This window comes from Mustela nivalis, assembly GCF_964662115.1.
Source record: "Mustela nivalis genome assembly, chromosome: 3".
In the NCBI taxonomy this organism is placed as follows: Eukaryota; Metazoa; Chordata; class Mammalia; order Carnivora; family Mustelidae; genus Mustela; species Mustela nivalis.
Genome location: NC_139022.1, coordinates 63,156,763 through 63,179,294, shown reverse-complemented (window position 1 = coordinate 63,179,294; position 22,532 = coordinate 63,156,763). Strand labels below are relative to the sequence as shown.

Here is a 22,532-nt window from a genome sequence, read left to right as displayed (position 1 = left end):
TTCTGTGTGTGTGTGTGTTTCATTTTTAATGATTGCTTTGGGCCGAAGCCAACTGTGTAATTTTCCCAATAAGGTTGCTTCCATTGTCTAAAACTTGCATATATTTTGCATTTGATCAAATGTTTTTACAGGAAATTTCTCTGTGTTTCCCCCCCTTGGAAAACTTGAAACAATAACCACCTTAATACCCTCTCTCGAAATCTGCAGTATTATCTAACCCAACTCCTTAGTCACTATCCTCATTCTGGAAATCATCCCTCACAAGTAAGTGGTGATGCCAAATAAATTTTGGTTCCCAGACTTCTTAGTTTGAGCTCTCTAATGAAATTTGTGGGGGAAAAAAAAAAGCTTTTCTTCTAAGATTGAAAGAAATAGGTAATTTTATAAATAAATAATTAAAAATGATTTTTTAAAATGCTTTTCTTTTCTTCAATACTCTGCCTCAACTGTTTCTTCCACACTTTATTTTTCACAATAAATCTTAAAATAGTCAATCCTAAAATTTGACAATACCTGTTAATTTAGGTATTCAAATTATTTTGATCTTTTGATTTTATCTAATTTTCTCTGTATATGTATAATGTATATAAATTATATGTATATATCTACATACATTTAGCTTTTGAATCAAAGGAGTAAAGCATTGATGCTTCCTATTTGTAATTAAAGAAACTCTAATATGAAACAGTGGGAAAGGCTTGTGGCAAGAAATGACATATGGCTATACCAGTTCCACGTTGAAAATCATCAGATGATAAAGTATGAAATTGAGATAAACTCTTCCACACATTATACTCATTATACTTCATTCCCTTGTGTCCACATCCCCAGTGGTAGTCTGGTCCCAAACCAGTCTCAGCTACATGAGTCATGACTCAGAGCAGATCTATAGAAGTCCTAGTTCATCCCCTCCATCCATCCATCCAAGCATCCACCAATCCATCTTGCCAGACAGCTTAACTGACAGTCTACTATGTACTAGCCATCATGTTATTAGCACTAAGTGTACACAGCATTGTAAAGAGAGTCCTTGTTTATAAAACTTAAAGAAACATGAAGGTTTGACAACCACCCAAGAATCTCAAACATAACTGGTGCAGTCTCTGGAGAAAGCAGATCAAAATGTACCCAGTTGCAGAACAGACCTAAACTCCTACTATTCATTCAATGTGCTCCTTCCCCAAATAATACCTTTCCCAAGGAAATGTTTATGGACTATACAGAGAAAAGGAGACATGACATTAATCTTCCCTCAAGACACAAAAATTTCCACAAGCTTTTCTGGGACTGTAGAAGTTGATTATGTGCACACTGTAAGCTATCTACTCCACACCTTAAAAAAAAAAAAGAAAGAAAAAGAAAGAAATCTTTTCATATTGCTGAAGACCGGGATCACCTAGGAGAAATCTCCATTATGTCTACTCATTCTAGACACATTTTGCAATATTGCTGGTCTCATTTTAACATGAGTTCCTGAGTATATTTAATATATTTCTGGTTCAGAAAGGCCTGGGTTTCACTAAGAATGAGAATGTTGGAGTCATCAAAATGATTAAGTGCATTGACATTAAAGATTTATTTTCCTCTCTATGGCACACTATAACAGCCACTTCCTATTACGGGGGTCAAGTGATTCTAACTGGAGGTAGCACAGAACGTAGTCAAGTAATGCGGCTCTGAAGCCTGATAGCCTTGGTTCAATTCTGGTCTTTCTACAACCATTTGTATGATATCGGGGATGAGTCACCTAACTTCTAACTACTTCTGTTTCTCCATCTTTGATAGATGGAGAACAGGAACAATAACAGCACCCAAATTTCATAAGGTGGTTTTAAGAAATTAATTTAGATAGTTCTTAAAAAGGTATGATACAGCCTGAATTAAGTGTTAGCCATTACTGTTACTTTCATCTTGTACAAAAACATTTGTGGGGTGAGGGATCTAGGACCTGATTTGTTACTTTTGGGGATGCTGTAAATTGCTGGGAATAAATATTCTTAATCCCATTCTACTAGTGAAATGACTCAAACAAAGGAAGACCAAGTGACTAATTTTGAGCATCTTCGCTAAATTAATATGGAATTAAAACCCCAACAAACCAACTCCAAGCTTTCTTCCTTGGGCTTCTCCTAAGGGGGTGTTTTACAAACCTTGGCACTTATACCAATGGCACATTGACAGATGCTTCAAATGAGTTCAAAGTGCTTCACCCTCCTTAATGTTCACAGGATCATTAATCAATATTTACCAAGTATCTATGGGATATGTGGGATGATTGTCTGGCTTTCCTGTGTTTCCTGAGATTTGTAGACAGAAAAACAAAATCAAAAGAAGACTGTGACCTCCAAAAGCATTGGAGGGGTCAATATCGCAGAGAAGTATTGATTCCTGCCACTACACTCCTAGAGCCCAGGGCTCTGTCCCTTAAACCACACACACCATCACTTTGCACTTCTATTTAGCAAAGTTTTTAAAGACCCTTACCTCTCTATCTCATCTATTTTTCTTTGTTTCCTAACAATTATATAGCAGATTCATATAGTGCTAGGAATCAAAATAAGCAGTGAACTTTATTCTGAGCAGGACTAGGATTTATTCATAAGATAGCATGATGATAAATTTCACTTATTCACTGAAGCTGTAAATTGGAGGATAGGATATGCAGATAGCACGTATCTTTCATAGGAGTACACTTTTACTAAACAAAATGGTGATTATATGTTGTTATTTTTGGGGTAAAACATAACTTTTGTTAATACCACCAACACAACAATTTTTTTAATTAATCTGTCTTTCAATCTTAATACTAAGAGGTTTTAAAGAAATTTTTTCTTTATAAACTCACTGTGTTCCTGGGTATAGTAAGACATATGTCATTAACTTTTGTAATTTCAAAAATTGTCTTTCTCCCATCTCATGTCCCTGAGAAAGAAAAGAGTTTCATAAATGTAAATCAGCCAGATCAGTTCTAACAAAAATGGTTGTGAGTCTTATTGGCTGTTTAAATTTTCCTAATCTCTTTTTAAGGGTAAGTGTCTGGAGAATCTCTTTTTGCTAACCGCCTTCAAAAAACATCAAAACCATCTACCATACTACCTATAACTTTAAAATCTACCCTTGTCCAATATGCATGTATGCTTTTATGAGTACAAGGCTTGGACACTTTGTGGCACAAACTAAAAGATTGCAAGAGTCAGATGTTATAGTCTGAGAATCATTCCAAAAAATTCATGCTCTGTTAAACTAGATCCAACAGAGAATCCTCAACCCACGAAACCTATAGACAAAGCCATATGTCTTCTGCAAAACATTCTCCAAGGATATAGCTTCCAATAAAGATGTTCATCTATATTCAAAAAATACTATTTATTGTTTTAAAAAAAAAACACCCTAATAGTGTAACTCAAGAAACAGCTAGGCTGCTGATCAATTTCTAGCTAACTGAGCAGACAGAAAGACCCAGGTTTGGATTTTGACTCAGATCCCAGCTTGAGCGAAGCAAAGCACCTTATTAACTCTTGTGGATCTTACTTCCCTTCTTTGTGAAATGAGAATTTGTGAGATGACCTCAAGTTCTGTTCCAAAAACACAATTCTGTGTATCTCACTTTGTGATAGTGTTGTCTGTAAGCTCTATGGAGTTTACAAGGACTCTCACGCCCACGGTCTCATTTGATCCTCAAACCTGATTTCCAGAAGTAGGTGGAGGAGTTAGCACTGCACCTTTTTGCCAGCAAGCGATCTACTTTTGATATCCAGCAGGATTCACTAGAGATAGGAGGATCTAAAGCATCTTTCAGAAAGATTTAGTTTTCAGGAGTCGGAATGAATACTTTATAAAAAAAATTTTTTTGAAACTGTCAAAGTCTTATTTAAAAGAAAAATCTTTAAAAACAAAGAAAAAATGTCATGCTTTGTCCTTCTACTGATCAGTCCTCAGTGGAGAGACATCATGTTGCTTTTACGTTGAAAATTAAATTTAGTTGCCACTTAATAAATCTCTTTTGAGTGAGGACAAGTTTCCCTGAGGTATATGAAATATTAAAGGAACACCAGGACAGAGATAAAATTGTTTTTTGGGGGGTTTTATTTCCAGAGCTCATCCTTACAAAATATTTTTATTTAAATTGGAAATTAACCAGTAAAGTAGTTTACAAAGAGGAGAAAATGGAGGCTTTTATTACTGAAAAAGAAATACTCTGAATCCAGAGTGGACTTCTGAATAACTCTGATGTTTCCAAAAATATGTGTTTTCAAGTTTTCAGAAATATGTGTCACACTTTACAGCTAATAAAATACAGCAACAGATGTGGAATTATTTCACCTTTGCAATCAATCCTGTAAGGCCAAAAGGTTTTCTTAACCGAGCTCCCAATTATTCTTCACCTCAGAGGGCAAGGCATTTCCTGAGTAACTAAGATCCACAGGTTATAGAAAGACTCGTTTTAGTCATCTATCTGACCTCTTTCCTCATCACACCCATTTTGATAGAGAGGTTAGAAATAGAAAGAGTACACTATGTGTGTTTGCTTTCTTTCCTTCTCTTTCTCCGTGCATTTCCCACACCCCTTCTGGAAGTGTAAAGAATATAGCCAAAGAATGGGGACCCCAGCAATGAAGGCGGGGAAAGAAGGTGCCTCAGTTATCCAACCAGGTAACTACCAGCTGACTGCACAATGTCATCAATAACAAAGTCCATATTGTAATTAGAGCAGACTGTAAAGACTTGATTTCACAACATTTGTCATTCTGAGTTTTAATTCATAATAACAGTTCATGTTGCCATTATAACCCATATTTAAGAATCTGAAACTATGCAAAGTGTCATAACACTTTTCTGTCTTGAGGTAGATGCAGTCTATTCTTTCTGTGGACATTGAGTAATTCTCGTACAGCATACGGAAAAATTCTCAAGCAGAATTCTCAACTAACCAGATTAGTTCCCTTTCATCCCAGGCAAAAAAAAAAAAAAAAAAAAAGGGTGGGTGGTGGAGAGTTTAATACAGATTTGGCATCAGGACATTCTATGTATAATAGTTTGGATTTTAATCTTTTGGGATATGTGCCTTTTCACTATGCAAGTTCCAAAGTCTCTCACACTGCTAAGTAATTTCCCTAAAATTTTTTATTTTCTCAATTTGGAATACCACCTTCAAAGATGTCTGGAAGTTGGACTTTCTTCCTTTCTCTCTCTCAATCTCTCTCTTTCCTTCTTTCTTGATTTGTTCCTGATTTTATTTGTTTATTTGATGGAGAGTGAGAATGAGGCAAGTGGTGGTGGGGAGAAGGAGAGGGAGAAGCAGGCTTCCCACCAAGCAGGGCAAGGAGCCAAGGATGCAGAGACTGATCCCAGGACCCCGGCATTATGACCTGAGCCGAAGGCAGATGGTGAACTAACTGAGCCACTCAGGTGCCCCTAGAAGTTGGACTAATTTTAATTTCACCTTCAAAGAAGAGGAAAACCACATACATTCCAACAGTTCATTGACCCCCGACCTTTGTGAAAATATGAATTATTCAATATATACCTAACGAAATGTAATTTCTACATCATAGTTAGAATCAAGCCATTTTGTAATGAGTATAATTTTGAATAGAAATGAAACAATCTAGAAGCATGACAGTGGGTCTATCAAGAAGAAAGTAGTCTAATGCCAACTGTCATTAAACATACAAAACCCCTCAACTCATTAGTATCTTACAAATTCACAGCTATTCCCAGCTCAAAATCAAATTAACCTTTTCTACCTCGAAAGAATTCCTAGGCCTTAAATATGAGCACCCAAAGTTTTGTGACACCAGACACCCACAATTAGTTCTGATTTGATGTCATTTCTTTCATCAATAAAAAAACAAGACAGCCTTCCTGTCATTCGCCCCAACCTCTCACAGCAGCAAGCTTTAAGAATTTGAAAACAGACCAATCATTCACTTTTCTAGCCACAGATTCTTCTACCCATATAATTTGGATATGACTGTCTCTAAGAGCAACTGAGGAGCTTGTGATTTAACATTTAATCTAGCTTGGGATAAACTCATACACATTTTAAGGCGAACAGAGCAATCAGAAGTTTATGAATACGATGGCCTTTCACTTACACAGAAAAGGCCAAATATGAAAGTACAAATGCTCTCATTATTTCTCAACTCTAAACTTCCTAATAATTATTAATGCCACTTCTTATTTCAGAGGAGAAATACAGTTGCAAGCTATGGTTATTTAGAGTAAGATCCAAACATAATCATATGAATTTCATGCATGTTTCACCTTTAACTGAGATCAGAGAATAGCAGATAGGTAAGGAAGAGGCTGGTACTATCTAATCCTTAAAAAAAAAAAAAGAAGAGAAAAACTGAAATGATAAGAAACTACGAGGATGTTTCTGCCTCTCAGGTATTGCATTTTTTATAAGAAACTATTACAAAGGATCCAATCTATTAAATTAAGTATCTCACAAATGGATTGTGCTGTAAGTTTCACATGACTTGCTTTAGAATCTCAAATGCCACCTTCAGTACTTGTGAGAAGGCATTTTCTGAAGCATAATCACATACGAAAACTGCCACGTTCATTCCAGGCTGACCCGATGCAATGAGTAAAACAAAGCGTGAAACTTACCTTATTATAAACAAATGGCAAATTGCAGGCACCTTTGAGCTTGCAGGTGTCTAGCATCGTTGATTAGAAATAAACAAAACATCTTTCATTCCAGTGAGACAACTGCATATTCAGACTTGGCTCTCCTTCCCGAATCCTTATGAGAGAGGCTGCTCCCCCCCAAGGACTCGTAACAGCCTCTTTACAGAGAACACTTGCTGCTCTCAACAGCAGCCACTTAGAGCGAAAGTCAGAGGAACCCGTGCTGCTTAAATACCCTGGCTTCACATTCACAGGATATGACTCAACTCCCTCTCAAACCAGTAAGGGTAGAGTTTCTCCTCACAAAACTGTCAGATTACGTAAGGAGCGTCACATCTGCGGCCTGAAAACTGTTTGCAAACTAAAAGGCAAACGTTTCAGCTCGTAAATCAAAGGTGCATTTTCAAAGTAATGAACCCCTTCCCCCTGGCACAAGCCCCAAGTGGGAATGGGCATGGCAGGGCACAAAGAAAACTCTTCCGCTTGCTCTATGCAAGGGAATGAATGTAATGTTGTTAAGTGTATGTGAACTTGGTATCATCGCCCTGGCAGAGAGATAGCAAAGAGGCGCACGGAAGTAACTGCCATTCCGATCAGTTCAAAAACAATGTGTTGAACAAAACTCTATTTTAATGTGCAAGAAATGGCAGTTCTATACAACACAACAGAATCTCCTTCACCAAGTAGAGGATGGAAATAGATCTTGGTGGTGCGCTGTCGCTGATTCCCACAGAAATCCTGTCCCACGCTGTCATTACCTTGTGAAGCTTGCTCTGCCTACCTCTCCAACTCAGAGCCCTCCTTTATCTGTTTTGTGAACATTTCTAAAGGAACATGACTAATGACACAACTCCTTTAGTAAATGTGGCAATTTTCTGTGCTTTCTCCACCACCCACCACCTCTTAACTCTGAGCCGTGTTAAGCTTGATCACACATTGAATTATTATATTTATACACCTCAGTCAATGAATATTACAGACTTAGATCCTCGAAGAAAAATCTACTATATAAATTCAGTTGCCACCGGCATGATCGAGGACAGAAAGATGAAAAAGCACACATCATTTATAGCAAATTGAAACCACATAGACTAGGACTGTGCGATAGACATATAAGATAACCACATACATCATTTTGAACTCTTAGTGGTTAAGAAAGTGAAGAGAAATATGTAAAATTAATTTTAATAATGCTTACCCCCAATGTATCTACAATATTATAATTTCATCACATAATCAACATAAAATTTTAAAATTGTTTTACAATTTCTATTCTAATCTTAGAGATCCAATGTATATTTTACATTGATAGCATATTTTAATCAAACTAACAACCAATGGATGCTCAATAGCCATAATGGATAGTGGCTACTATAGCTTGCAGCACAGGGCTAGAATTTGGGGTTCACTCTTCATCTCCAACTTGTAGCTCGAACATTCTCTCTTCAGATAGGTCTTCCCTTACCACCTTAGCTGAGATAACCTTCTCTAATGACTTTCCACATCATGATGCTTTTTATTTTCTCCATAGTGCAGCACAACCTAGAATTTTCTCCTTTATTCATTCATTTACATTTTTATAGTCTGTGGTCCCTAATAATATTGTTAAGAAATGTGAGGGCAGAGATCTTGTAGTTGATATTTTATCCCCAGCTTCTGGCATGGTGATGAGTACATAGCGGAATTTAATAAACATTGTTTAATAAATAAATAAATAAAATATAGAATTTAGGCTACAGTTTGGCAAATAATACAATATTTTAAAAGGAGTTCTAAGACAAGGTATTTATTGGGATGGCTGGGTGGCTCAGTTGGTTAAGCGTCTGTTTTGGGCTCAGGTCATGATCCCAGTGTCCTGGGATCAAGTCCCACATTGAGCTCCTTGTTCAGCGGGGAACTTGCTTCTCCCTCTGCCTGCCACTCCCCCTGCTTGTGCTCTCTCTCTCTCTCTCTCTGAAAAATAAATAAATAAAATCTTAAAAAAAGAAAAACAAGGTATTTATCATAGAAAATATATCACTGAACTTTAAGCAAATATACTGAATGACACTTTCTAAATTACATCTTTTTTCATGATGTTAATGATATTCGACCTATAACGTGCTTCACTTTCATTTACAATAGTATAAGAAACATGCTTGTTTCATTATACTAGCAAAGATTTGGAAAGATGCTTATAAGACTACTTTGGTCCTTTAAGATAAACCAGGATATCATTAGGATGTCTATTCATCTCCTGCCCGCAGAACCATAAAATATTATCTATAGGACATTTGCAGGAGACACTGGTATATTTGCCTGGCATATGTTCCTCCTCCTTCTGGATCATCATCCTGATTTTTATTTGGCAAGTCACCCATATGTCCCTTCCTCTCAATGTATACCATTTGGGTCATGCTGACCTGGCCCCAGAAGTGGGCATGTGACCCAGGCCTGACCAACGAGTGTACTATCCTTGATAGGGTCAAGGTTGGGCACATAACGCAAGCCGGTCCACTGACAGTCAACACTCTACTTTGGCTGTTAATGTGAAAGAGGTTGTTAAGTTTATAGAATGTATGCCTAGAACTGCCAGTTGACAGTTGCTATAACCTGGTGTGCGTTGCCTAAAAATGAATCTGATCAAGAGAAAAAAAAGTCGAAGATGTGAAAGGGGGATTCCTGGTGCTATTTACTTCCTGGATCTGGCCACGCCATTAAGCCACATCTGCTCTCTGCAATGATGGATATACTAGAATATTCCCTGCAGTACTGTTTGCAATGTGAAAAAAGGGAAACTTTGCAATGGGTCATGGAGAGCAGAAGGGTTAGATAAAAAAATGGGGACACCATACTAAGGAATATTATGAAATTATTAAAAAGAACCATATTATCTAGTTGGGCTGCCCTGCAAAATTCCCTAAAAGACATTACGTGAAATGACACGTTGCAGAAATATACATTATCCCAGTTACGGGTACATGAATTTTTACATGCAAATTCATAGAAAAGAACCTGGATGGACTGTGTACCAATTGTGGACAAATCATTAAATCTGGGAAGGAGGTTTGAACTAAGGAAATGATGGGTGACAAAGACAGATCCAATCATTTAGTTCAAAGTATTCCTTATTTCATAAATCTTACAAAAATAAAGTCACGTATTCTGTAGGTAATTTGAAAAGAACATACTATTTTTTATAACCAAATCACAATTTGATATTTTATATGTCTATATTTTACTATATTATTCTCACTCTAAGTGGCCTACTCTTCTCTATTATTATTTTTAAAATAATGTAACACAAGTAAAAGTGCTCTTTTCTGCCCCACTCTGTCTTTTGCTATTTATTATGTTTAAATTTAGGATTTGTGTTTTTTAATTTAAAAGTCTACTTTTTTTCAGTTACTTATCTCTATTTCTTGAGTCGGAAATATGGCGAAGAGTAAGTGTTCCTCAGCCATTACCCCTGAGGCCTTCCCAGACATAATGTCAGATTGCATAGTGAAGGGGGAACCCAGGAGAACTCTTATTTCTAATGAGCACTTCCGCTCAGCTTTTCCAAAGCATCTGCTGGGTGCCTGTATTGTGTTAGAAAGTAAAAACAAGAAGCAGTCCACTCAACCAAGAAATATACAATCTAACTGAGGAAGAAAAGTTATAGCAGATGGTGATGATGATGATGATGAAGAAATGAAGAAATAACCAGGTGCTGGAAACTGTGATAATTCGTTATTAATAGTAGTTTAAATAAGATGGAGTAAAAGTTGCTGTAAGAGATATATACAAGGTGCTTCAGAAGCAGAGAGAAGAGAATATGTGATCACCTTATACCCCAAAGATCATTCAAAGCATGGGATGTTTTGAGGTAGTATGGACCTGAGAGGTAGCAAGATCTAGACCTGATATTTCTATGTTCCCAAACAGATCATGCATAAATTAATACTAATTTAGTTAGAAATTAATAGCAATGAAGGTCTGGGTTATTTGTTTGAAAAAAGTGCTTCCTTAGGAAACAGCTTCATTTTTATAACCAGTGATCCGATCACATAATGACATTTTCTTCATTCATTAGAGAGAGTTAAAAAAAAAAAAAAAGGCCAATAGTTGTTAGCAATCCTAAGAAATGGCACATCTACTTATACGAGATTATTAATAATTTATAACACTAAAGTTAAAAATAAACTCTTACTCCTTGAAGAAATCCACTGGTGAACACATTTTTGTTTGGGCATCTAAATGTATGTCTTCTGAAATACAAATGTTCACATTCTGTTTCTCTCAGTCTAGGTAATACCTATAGCTTTATGAAAAAGTACAGAATATGAGAGTACTCAATATTCTTCACCCAGGAGGAAGAAAATACTGTTTAGCTAGAAAGAAAAAAGGCTGGCCAGCAGCATCCCATATTTCCTGAGGAATGGTTAAAGGTATCGCACTTCCTTGAAGCTATGAATTCACTTCACTGTAACCCAATAGGGCTTACCAACTAAAATGTGTTTTCAGCACCTGAGGGTGACAGTGAAATGAATCTGGAAATGAGAAAGTAAGACTGTTGTCTGAGAATTAAATAAGAAAGTAAAAATAGAGTAAGTCAGAGCATACCTAAATGAGGGCAACTTGAAGAGTCAAATTGATGCAAATTCTTGGCTACAGGCATGCCTGGTACCAGCAGGTAATGCTGCTCAGTGCCAGGGACCTGGTAGGGACCACAGTCAGGGGAATAAAGAGCAGACCTCAAGCCTCACTCAAAGGAGACAGTCACCCCTCAGTTCCAGGGAACTGACTCTATGGGGAGAAAGTCCAGGAAGGCCAGACCTTCTTCAAGAGAGGCTAGAGTTCTAGATGCTTGGTGTATACTTCTAATTTTTAAACCTTACCCTCTATAAGAAAGGAACAAAAGCTTTGGAAGGCCAGATGTGCCCCACAGACTGTCAGTCTTGGACCCTCAGGCATGACAATAATCTGACTGAGCAAAGCAACTTTATTAATAGAAAAACAGCCCAAACCAAAAGAAAAAAAGAAAGAAAGAAAGAAAAGGTGCAAAGCAGTCTCAGAAGCAAGCACAGGAAATAGTTGTTCAAACCCTGAGAGAGGGTGCTCTGGGCTCATGGGATATCCCTTCCTCCTAAGGATTTTCCCCTCTAATCCAAATAAACTTGAGTTGAGGAATAAATTGCCCTTCTGATGCTGTGCTCCCCAAGCTGCTTTCTGATTGGAATGTAGCATCCTGTCAGCCTTCAGGAAGGCTTGCTGGAAACGTGAGGGACTTGAGGGGCAACTCAGTCGCTAGGTCCTCATTACAAATTAATAAACTGACAGCCTGGGGAGAGACGTAGCCTGTCTCCAGGCACAAACAGGCTGGGTGGGAACATGAACCGCCACGCCCGGGAGTTTCACTTCTTGGAAACGGAAATACTGGCTTTCTGATCCTGTACGGAAGTTGTCTGAGCTTCACTACTATGAGCAAAGCTCTGGGGGACAGATAGGCTCTGGGACTGCTGACCGGTGTGGTTTCTAGGCCCACAAGGCTTCAGGCCAGACTATGGAGAGTGGCAAATTCCTTAACACAAGTCCACCCGCTTGGGACCCTAAGTAATTCATCTCACAGCCTCGCTTCCCCTATATTCTGCCCCAGGGGTCATCCCTTTTATTAATTTTCTTAAAATATTTTATTTATTCATTTGACAGAGACAGAGATCACAAGTAGGCAGAGAAGCAGGCAGAGAAAGAGGGGGAAGCAGGCTCCCTGCTGAGCAGAGCCTGATGCAGGGCTCAATCCCAGGACCCTGAGATCATGACCTGAGCCAAAGGCAGAGGATTAACCCACTGAGCCACCCAGGTGCCCTTGGTCATCCCTTTTAGAGGATCCCTACCCAGTTCTCAAAAGATCTAGAAGTGACCCAGAAGTGTGATGTGAAGAATTAAAGATAAAACCCAATGAACACGAAGGGACAGAAAATTCATGGCGGGGCGGGGGAGGACACAAGGGAGGGGAAGGGGAAAAAAAGGGAAAAATTTTTTTTTTAAAGTTCATGGGGATTAAAATATTTGCAACCAATGATGTTAGGAAGCAGACGCTGGGCTCTGAGCTTGCCATGTACTATCCCATGAAATCCTGAGAAACTGTGAGGCAGGCACTACTCTTGGCAATTATTCTGCTTCACAAAGGAGGAAACTGAGGCCTAATGAGAAAGTCACTTGAGCATGTTTACACAGCTAACAAGTGGTGGAGTGAGGGTTAGAACCTGTAACCTCAAACACTACACTATGTTGTCTGAATACTTTATCACTCTTGTTTTTAAACACTAAACATACATTTTGCAATTTTTACATGCCAGACACTGTTCTAACTACTTCACCAATATTGGCTAATGACTTCCTCATAATAAACTTATGAATTGGGCACTAAAACATCCCCGTTCTGGAAAGGAAACTGAGTCAGAGAGGAGGTAAGAATCTTGCTCAAGATTATACAGCTGGAGGCGCCTGGGTGGCTCAGTGGGTTAAGCCACTGCCTTTGGCTCCGGTCATGATCTCAGGGTCCTGGGATTGAGTCACGTGTCGGGCTCTCTGCTCAGTGGGGAGCCTGCTTCCCTCTCTCTCTCTCTGCCTGCCTCTCTGCCTACTTGTGGTCTCTCTCTGTCGAATAAATGAATTAAATCTTAAAAAAAAAAAAAAAGATTATACAGCTGGCAGGTGGCCTCGCCAGGATTCGGACCCAGGCCGTCCGCTCCAGGGCCCAGCTCTGTCTCTAAGCTGCCCTCACCAGGCTGCCCAGAAAAAACTCCAATTTAAATTCCAATTTTAAATATTCATTTCAATGTTATTTTAAGTGCAGTTTTTCAGGAGGGTGCACAGAAATACTGAGGAAAGACACCGCTTACATTTCTATTTATTATATACCAAATAGAAAAACTGCAATTCTTTTGTGTTTAAGAAACACAGGGCAAGTAAACACCACAGCAGACGACAGGCCTGGGTATGATTATTCTAAGGAGATATAGCCAAAGAGGGTAACAAATTAAATGCTACCTCTCTTTCCCCTAACTACTATAGAGGGAATAAAGGGATACTTTTTGGGAAGTAAAAATTGTAATACTTTTGAGAAATGTAAGATGAAGGAAATATTTCAGAGTTTAATTTGAAGGAACTGTTTTCTTTTAGAAACAGAGCAAGTTTAATATGAGAATAAAAGTTCTTTGAGCATAGGGACACCTGGGTGGCTCAGTGGGTTAACTCTCTGCCTTTGGCTCAGGTCATGATCTCAGGGTCCTGGGATCGAGCCCCGCATCGGGCTCTCTGCTCGGCGGGGAGCCTGCTTCCCCCTCTCTCTGCCTGCCTCTCTGCCTACTTGTGATCTCTGTCAAATAAATAAATAAATAAAATCTTTGCGGGGGGGGGGGAAGTTCTTTGAGCTTAAAAAAATTGATGGGTTTACCTCCTACTTTACTTTAAAAAAAACAAAACAAAACCCTAAAACCCTAATGTGTATTTTTGTTAAAGAAACTACATACTTTGTAAAACAAAAAACTCAAAACACTACAGAAGAGTATTAAGCACAGTTTAAAAGTTCTTGTTCCTGCTTCCCCATTACCTAAAGCTGACTGCTCTTAATTTTGCGATTTCCGCATTTCCCAAGCATATGTGATCATATATATGATATAGGCACACACTTTTACACCACAAAGAGAAATACTCTTTCCATATTATTCTATAACACTCTTCTCTCCGAACATAACTTCCCTTTTCATGGCAAGATATACACACATTTACATATATGTTTATTTTCTGTGTATTATTTTTACCATTTTAACAATTTTACTTATTTCTTATTTAAAATATAGTTGACATATAATATATTGGCTTCAATATTGGTTTCAGGCATGCAACACACACAGTGATTCCATAATTCGATACATCACTCAGGGCTCACCATGATAATACTACTACAATGCGTTTGACTATATTCCCCATTCTATACTTTTCATCCTCATGACTTATTTATTCTAGAACTAGAAATCTGTGCCTCTTAATTTCCTTTGCCTATTTTGTCCATCTCCCACCCTTCCTCCTCTCTGGTAACCACCCAGTTTACTTTCTATATTTGTGAGTCTATTTCCACAATTTTTGTTATTATTGTGTTTGCTTATTTGCTTCTTTTTTAGATTCCACATATAACTGTAATTATATAGTTGTCTTTCTCTGTCTTACTTCACTTAGCATAATACCCTCTAAGTCTATCTATGCTGTCACAAGTGGCAAGATTTCAGTCTTTCTTATGGCTGAGTAATACTTCATTTTACACACACACACACACACACACACACACCCCATATCTTTTTTACCCATTCATCTATCAGTGGACACTTAGGTTGCTTCCATATCTTGGCTATTGTAAACAATGCTGCAACAAACATGGGAGTGTCTAAATCTTTTTGAATTAGTATTTCTGTTTTCCTCAGGTAAACACCCAAAAGTCAAATTACTAGATCATAGGATATTGTCGTTTTTAATTGCTTGGGGAACCTCCATACTATTTTCTATAGTAGTTGCACAAATTTACATTCCCACCAACAATGCACAAGGCTCTCTCTTCTCCACATCCTCGCCAACACTTGTTATTTCTAGATACCTCCTACTTTAATCCAAACTTTCCATTCAACTTAAAATGGAACTTTCAGATCCATAAATTATAGACTTTTATTAAAAATTTTACTTGGGAATTGATTTGTTAAAAATAACTCCCTGTGACTCATACTGTTAATGTGAGGGGAACTTTTTTATTTAAATAATGAGAAAAGCCTTCATCGGCTCCTATAACAATTAGACAATCCAATTTAGACCTTCTGAGCCAAGGTCTAAAAAGTTAGCGCCATCCTGAATCTAGGTAGCCTGTTTTTAAGTCCTGGATCTGTTTTGTTTCCCTACAAATCTCTGCTGTTTGATTCAGTTCATAAACTCTTTCCAGGGACCATCATCTTGGAGAACAGAACATGCAACTCCACCAGCTCATAAAACAGCACTGAACAAAAAGGAAAAATACCTACAAACTTTTCTTTCTTTCAGTTATCTATTCTCCCAAACAATCCAAACTTCTTTGCTCAATACAATTTACATGATCTGGTAAGCAAACATAGCTTATTTCCCTGGCAATACTCTTTCCTCGTCCTATATCTGAAAAAATTCTCAACACAGCCTCCACTCAAACTAAGCTTGTTTGAAATTGTATTTATTGGGTGCCTGAATGGCTCAGTGGGTTAAGCTGCTGCCTTCGGCTCAGGTCATGATCCCAGGGTCCTTGGATCGAGTCCCGCATCGGGCTCTCTGCTCAGCAGAGCCTGCTTCCCTCTCTCTCTGCCTGCCTCTCTGCCTGCTTGTGATCTCTCTCTCTGTCAAATAAATAAAATCTTAAAAAAATTTAAAAAAAGAAATTGTATTTATCACTGCCACTCTCCTCCATGCCTCCTGTTCCTTTGTGTTGTGGAAAATCTGAGGTGACCAAGGAAACCCAAAGGGCAACCGGAGAGATGGGAGAACACAGCTTTATTAACCCTAGCAAGCTCAGTGGGATCCTTCCCAAAGACTGAGCACCGGACAGGGTTAGGAGTGAGTTTTTATGGTTACAGGCAATGGGGGATGGTAACAGGGTGTTTTCGAGGTCTCTCAACGCCAAATGGACCTTTCACTTGGAAGTATAATCTATGTGGAGGTAAGTCAGGAGAGTGCTAAATCACCTAGGGAGCTGTTTCTCTTTCTTTTCTTATTCAAACAGGACTGGGCACCTGGTCTTTTTCTTCTGTTTCAGCAGGAGCAATGACTTGTTATCTTATCTTAGTCAAATGGGATGGCTATTTGGTCTTTCCTTGGCCCCAGCTGGAGCAAACGGGAGCCAGGGATGGAAAGGGGCTAGAGTCAGAGTTTCTATCCACCTCACTTTGCTCCCTCACCACCACAAACATACTTTCTTTAGTGCTTCCTGCCTCTTGTCCTGAGAAGACTGGGTTAAAAAGCAAACAAAAACAAAAACATGTGCTTCTTATTCTCAGCCTTTCCACACAGTAAACAATTCTCCCATCCAAGTACTAACCTGGCCTGACCACAGTAAACAATTCTCAACTTGAAAAATGGCTTGAGGGCAAAGAATAATCCAGAGCTGAATTATAAAATCCTTTGTTAGGAGTTCAGAGAAGAATGGAAGGCAGTGGCTCCTAGAACTTTTTACATACACAAAGACCCTCTAAGCATCTTAAGAGTAAGCTTTCCAAATCCTCTCCATTAAAGGACTGGGCTTCTATGAATCATGAGAATGTTATCTTGAGGTATTTCATTGGGATATGAAAGTAGAGAAAAAATACACTTGTGTTTGTGGACTCATAGGAAACCCACAAAGGTTTTAAGAGAATTGTTCTGGAGTAGGAACCACCAACTTGGATTAAAAAACTGGAGATAGTACATAATGAAAAGTAGACTTTGAACCCCCCCAGGACGATAGACAGTAAACAGGCAAAGAGAGGAGGCTATTTAGTTGTAAATAAAGCCCCTCTCCCCCCAGTGCCATATAAAGACTGACTCAGAAGGCAGAGCCAAGAGCCTACAGGGTAAAAACAAGATCCAGGAAGGACAATTCCCAGGAGCAGGACTACACCCTAATGAACAAACTGGCAGCATGAACCTGGCTGGATTTCTTGATTGTGGTGGGTCAATGATTGCTTTGAGGCTCCTGCTTTCCCCCCATTTTAAATGGGTGAGTGGATAGCAGTTTACCTATGTATGTCCTGTCACTGAAAGTTGGGTTTTATGGGGAGTAGGGGAGATGGTAGTTAAAGGGTACAGAGTCTCAGTTACATGGGGTAAATGAGTTCTGGGGATCTAATGTATAGCATGGTGACTACGGTTAATACTATGTTGTACACCTGAAATCTGGTAAGAAAGTATATCCTAAAATGTTCTCACTGCACACAAAAAGTGATAACTGAGAGGTGACAGATATGTTAATTAGCTTGGTTGTGGTAATCATTTCACAATGTATGCCTGTGTCAAAGCACCATACTGCACACCATGAATATATATGTAATTTCTATTTGTCAATTATACCTCAATAAAACTGGAGGAAAAAAATCTTTCCTATTCCACATGCTGTTCTTGCAATGCGACTGCATTCCTCCCATCAAGAGATGGTGGGAGGTTCCTTCTCCTTGAACAGAAGTAGGACGAAAGCAGAAATGATGTTATGTGACTTCTGAAGATAGGTCAGAAAAGCTGGCTCATAACCCATCTGGTCTCCTGAAAGGCTTGTTCTTTGAGTCCAGCTACCATGCCATAAGAAGCCCAAGCAGCCCATGGTGAGGCTCACATGGAGAAAAACTAGGCCTATTGCCCCAGCTGAGCTCCTGGCCAATGGGCAGCACCAACATGAACAAACCATCTTGCAAGTAGATCTTCTAGGCTCCAACTGAGTGATGTTGCAGGGAACGGAAACAACTTGATCTTCCCAAGCTCTGCCCAATTTGCATGTCAATGAACAATATAAATGACACTTGCTGTCTTAAGCCACTAACTTTGGATCAGTATGTTATGCAGCAATATATCACTGAAGTACCTTTTTATTGCTTTCCTTGCCTTCTATTTCTCCTCATTCCCCATGAATTTTCTAGAAGATAAAGCTGATCAAATTATGGCCCAGATTCCACCCCCACCTTTTTTTTTTTTCCTGCCATTAGGATCTCTGCCACTAAACTGTAATCACTTTGAGGTCATGAACAATCGCTTAACTTTATAGTAGCATTAAACCTTTACTGAATAGGGCACCTGTGTGGCTCAGGTCAGGATCCCAGGGTCCTGGGATTGAGTCCCACAACAGGCTCCCTGCTCACTGGGAAATCTGCTTCTCTCTCATCTTCCTCATTCTCTCTCTCTCTCTCAAAAATAAATAAAAATACTTTAAAACACATACACACACACACACACATTTACTGAATAAATCTATTATCAAAATGTTTTGTTCCTATAAGTTCAATAGATCTAAACTGGAATCTTGACTTATAATGTGTAAATTTTATGAAACTGAATTGCCAAATTAATATTGTTGATTTCTCTCTTGCCATTTGCGACAGTGTGGATGGAACTAGAGGGTATCATGCTTAGTGAAGTAAGTCAATCGGAGAAAGACAACGATCATATGATGTCCCTGATATGAGGAAGTGGAGATGCAATGTGGGGGCTTTGGGGAGTAGGAAAAGAATAAATGAAACAAGATGGGATCGGGAGGGAGGCAAACCATAAGGGACTCTTAATGTGTCAAAACAAACTGAGGGTTGCGGGGGTGGGGGGGTGGGGAGGATGGGGGGAGGGTTATGGACAGTGGGGAAGGTATGTACTATGGTGAGTGCTGTGAAGTGTGTAAACCTGGTGATTCACAGACCTGTACCCCTGGGGCTAATAATATATTGTATGTTAATAAAAAAAATGTATTGTTGATTTCTGTTTAATGAGCATAAGGGCAAAAATTTTAAAGAATTCACTTTCCAATATTAAAATAATATGTGCTTACAAATCAAGAGACACCCTTGGTGAAAATATCTTATGACTAAGAAAATATGGTGTGAAAAATTGACACATATTTCTTTATAAGCAAAAGGTAGACTGTTTTGTCTAAACCTTAGCAGTCTGATTTGGTAAGTCCAAAAATAGTTTTGCTTTATCAAATAAAAGTACAAAATTATAAGCAGTTCTTAATATCCCAAGTTATATATTTATTATTACCATTTCTAAGAATTTCCAAATTTTATGTTAACATAAAATACTATGTATTTTTTTCTGAATATTCCTTTAGTCCTTCTGTTAGTACACAACTACTTCCAAATTCCCTCTGTAACAAATTCTTGGTATTTGTACTTTTTTCTTTTTTTCTTTTTGCTTCTGAAGGCAGACTGTTTATTATTTATGTTAAATTTTTATAAAACTCACTTTCTCCAAGGAGTGTGAAGTACTTGACATACAGAGGATTTTTTTTTTTTTTTTGTATTTTGTTTGTTTTAACGAACATCTTCCAAGCCTTGAAACGGCAAAAAAAAAAAAACCACCACCAAAGTTAGAGGAAAAGATCACAGAGCAGGGACAGAGCAGCAAGGTCAGAAGTAAGTAGGAATTGGTTTATTTGTAGAATAGTGAGATCTCAGGGAATTGTGAAAATAATTAGGTTCAAACCACAGTCAACTTTATAGTGCTACCCTTGGGAAAGGAAGGTGTCCTGATCTCTCTCTCTTTTTTTTTTTTTTTAAATTTACTTATTTGACAGAGGGAGATCTCACAAGTAGGCAGAGAGGCAGGCAGAGAGGGGAGGGGAAGCAGGCTCCCTGCTGAGCAGAAAGCCTGATGCCCGGCTCCATCCCAGGACCCTGAGATCATGACCTGAGCTGAAGGCAGAGGCTTTAACCCACTGAACCACCCAGGCACCCCGGATCTCTCATTTTTAAGTTGACTGCAGGATCCGTAGTTCCATGCTACCTTCCTTTAGCCAGTCTCTTCTTTGTGTGTCAAGATAACTGGCTAGAAATTAGAAATTAGACATAGTAGTCCCTGCTCTTTGTACATTATGTTGGATTTGGACAAAAGTAAAGGCAGAAACAGACTAAAATCAATGAGTTTCTCTTCATTTATATTTATTGAAGAAATTAATTGATATATGACTTGGGGAGGGGACAGCCCATTTGAAATAAAAGGAGGCACAGGGGACAGTGAAGGGACTTCTGGGGTTTCTGGTGATTAGACCTCTAAGAGGAAGGCTGGCAAGTCACATCCTTGAAAGTGGGATCTCAGACACTTTTGAATGGAGACCGAGAATTAAAACTAAGCTGCTTTAAAGAGAGTGAAGAAAAGTGGTATTTATCACACACTGCTTCTGTGGGCAAAGACTTCTTCCAAAGGGCCACGTCTTCGGCATAATGAATGTAGAACACTCAGTGTGCCATCTGGGCCGCACAAGAACTACCCAATATTTCCACTGTGCGACTGTGATTTTCCAAAAGAAATGTTCAATAGGGAACAACCACCACAACAGCAACAACAAGCCTAAGTATTTCAGCAGCTTCTGTACGAGGGTATTAATGACCACATGAGAACTCGTGGGCAAAACGCCAAAGAACTTTTTCATCCTTTGGTAGGCATAAGTGAAATTTTATTTTTTTAAAGATTTTATTTATTTATTTGACACAGAGAGTAAGAGCACAAGCAGGAGTAGCCAGTGGAGGGAAAGGGAGAAGCAGGCTCCCCAAGGAGCAGGAAGCCCGACATGGAACTCGATCCCAGGACGCTGGGATCATGACCTGAGCCAAAGGCAGCTGCTTCACCAACTGAGCCACCCAAGTGCCCTGGCATAAGTGAAATTCTGGGTTTTTCTTTGTTTTTTTTTTTTTTTTTTTAAGATTTTAGTCATTTATTTGACAGATCAGAAGTAGGCAGAGAGAGGGGGGAAGCAGGTTCCCCGCTGAGCAGAGAGCCTGTTGCGGGGCTCGATTTGAGGACTCTGGGATGATGACCTGAGCCAAAGGCAGAGGCTTTAACCCACTGAGCCACCCAGGCGCCCCATAAGTGAAATTCTTAAGTGCATATTCAGTTTGATACATTTACACATTGCAAAAGGAATAAACCTCTTACAACCAATATAGCTTCAGTGAGAAACTTCCAAGAGCAGGGGTTATAGGCTACTCAGCTTCTGCTTTGCTGAGAGCCTTAAGACTAAGGAAAAGGAAGACAGAGAACACAAGTGAAGCAAGGAAAGGGTAAAAAAAGCAAAAAAGGGAAAAGCAAAGAGTTGTCTCAAAATCTGCTTGAGGAAATAGGTCTGCTTAAGAGAGTTTCCATAATTCCTGCAGTATGCTAAAGCACAGACGCTTTCAGTGTCTTACAGAGTTAGAGGAGATAAATGGAAGCAAAACTTCAGGAACAAAAGCTAAATATCATAAAAGTCCTGAAATCTTTTTTCTTATAAAGTACAAGATTTTAACTCTAAAGTCTTTTCATGAATACTGAATGGGGCAGAGAAAGAATCTGTTGAATCGTCAAAATAATTTCCTAACCCATCAGTGAGTATTAATATCATTCTAAAATATATATTACATACATTATTGTTCTAAAGAGCTCTAATGGGAGCCCCTGGTATATTATTTTGTATAATTCCATTATGGTTCTTTCTTTTTCATGGTGTTTAAATGCATTACAAATGTTCAAACACACATATGTGGTAGGACTTGGGGTCTTCTACCATGATGGTAAATCATTATTTTTAGTAGCTTTTTCTCTGATTATAGTGGTAATCGATGTTTATTTTTACATATTAGGAAAATTCTAAAAAGCAAAGATTTCAAAATCTGTCTATAATACCAGCTTTTATAAATAACCGACGTTAACATATTTATGTCCTTAACAAGTATTTTTTGAGCACCTACTTTGTGCCAGGTCCTTGTCTTAGAATAAAGACACAGTAGAATTTCCATCCTTCTAAATGAGAAGAGACAGAAAATAACCCTATTAGCAAATAAATGATATTAAACACTAAGATGTAACATGAAGAAAATAGATTAGGCTAATGTGATAGGGAATAAATGACAGGTAGGAAAAGGGAAGAGCTTAAGCTAGCAGGAAAGGCTTTCTCACTTTGACAAGGCAGCCCTTGTGTGGAGAACCAACTGGGGATCAGGAAGCAAGTACGGCAAAATCCAGGGGAAGACTGTTTTGGGAACATGGACCGGCACAACCGAAGTCCCTGAGATAGAAATGATCTTGTGCTGTGGGAGAGACACAAGAAGGCCAGCGCAAAGAGAGAGGCAGAGGTGAGGGAGAGAATGCTGGAGAATTGGGTGGGGTCCTCATCGTGTAAGGTCTTGGAAGCCATGCAAAAGGTATGTGGACTT

General features: G+C 38.7%; 1 protein-coding gene across 15 annotated transcripts in view; it reads right to left on the bottom strand.

Annotated features, from left to right (window-relative positions):
- Positions 1 to 22,532, bottom strand: part of MCTP1 (multiple C2 and transmembrane domain containing 1) — a gene marked incomplete at its 3' end in the record, with an annotated part of 521,765 nt that overhangs the window by 340,094 nt on the left and 159,139 nt on the right. For 6 of the 15 annotated variants that reach the window (XM_082723857.1, XM_082723861.1, XM_082723858.1 and 3 more), the window contains exon 1: positions 6,619 to 6,910. The exons of the other annotated variants lie outside the window; for them this stretch is intronic. In XM_082723857.1, the coding sequence (XP_082579983.1) occupies positions 6,619 to 6,675 (57 nt within the window). In that variant the 5' untranslated portion in view covers positions 6,676 to 6,910. Of the gene's footprint in view, positions 1 to 6,618; positions 6,911 to 22,532 lie in introns of those variants that run through there. 15 annotated transcript variants of the gene reach the window in all.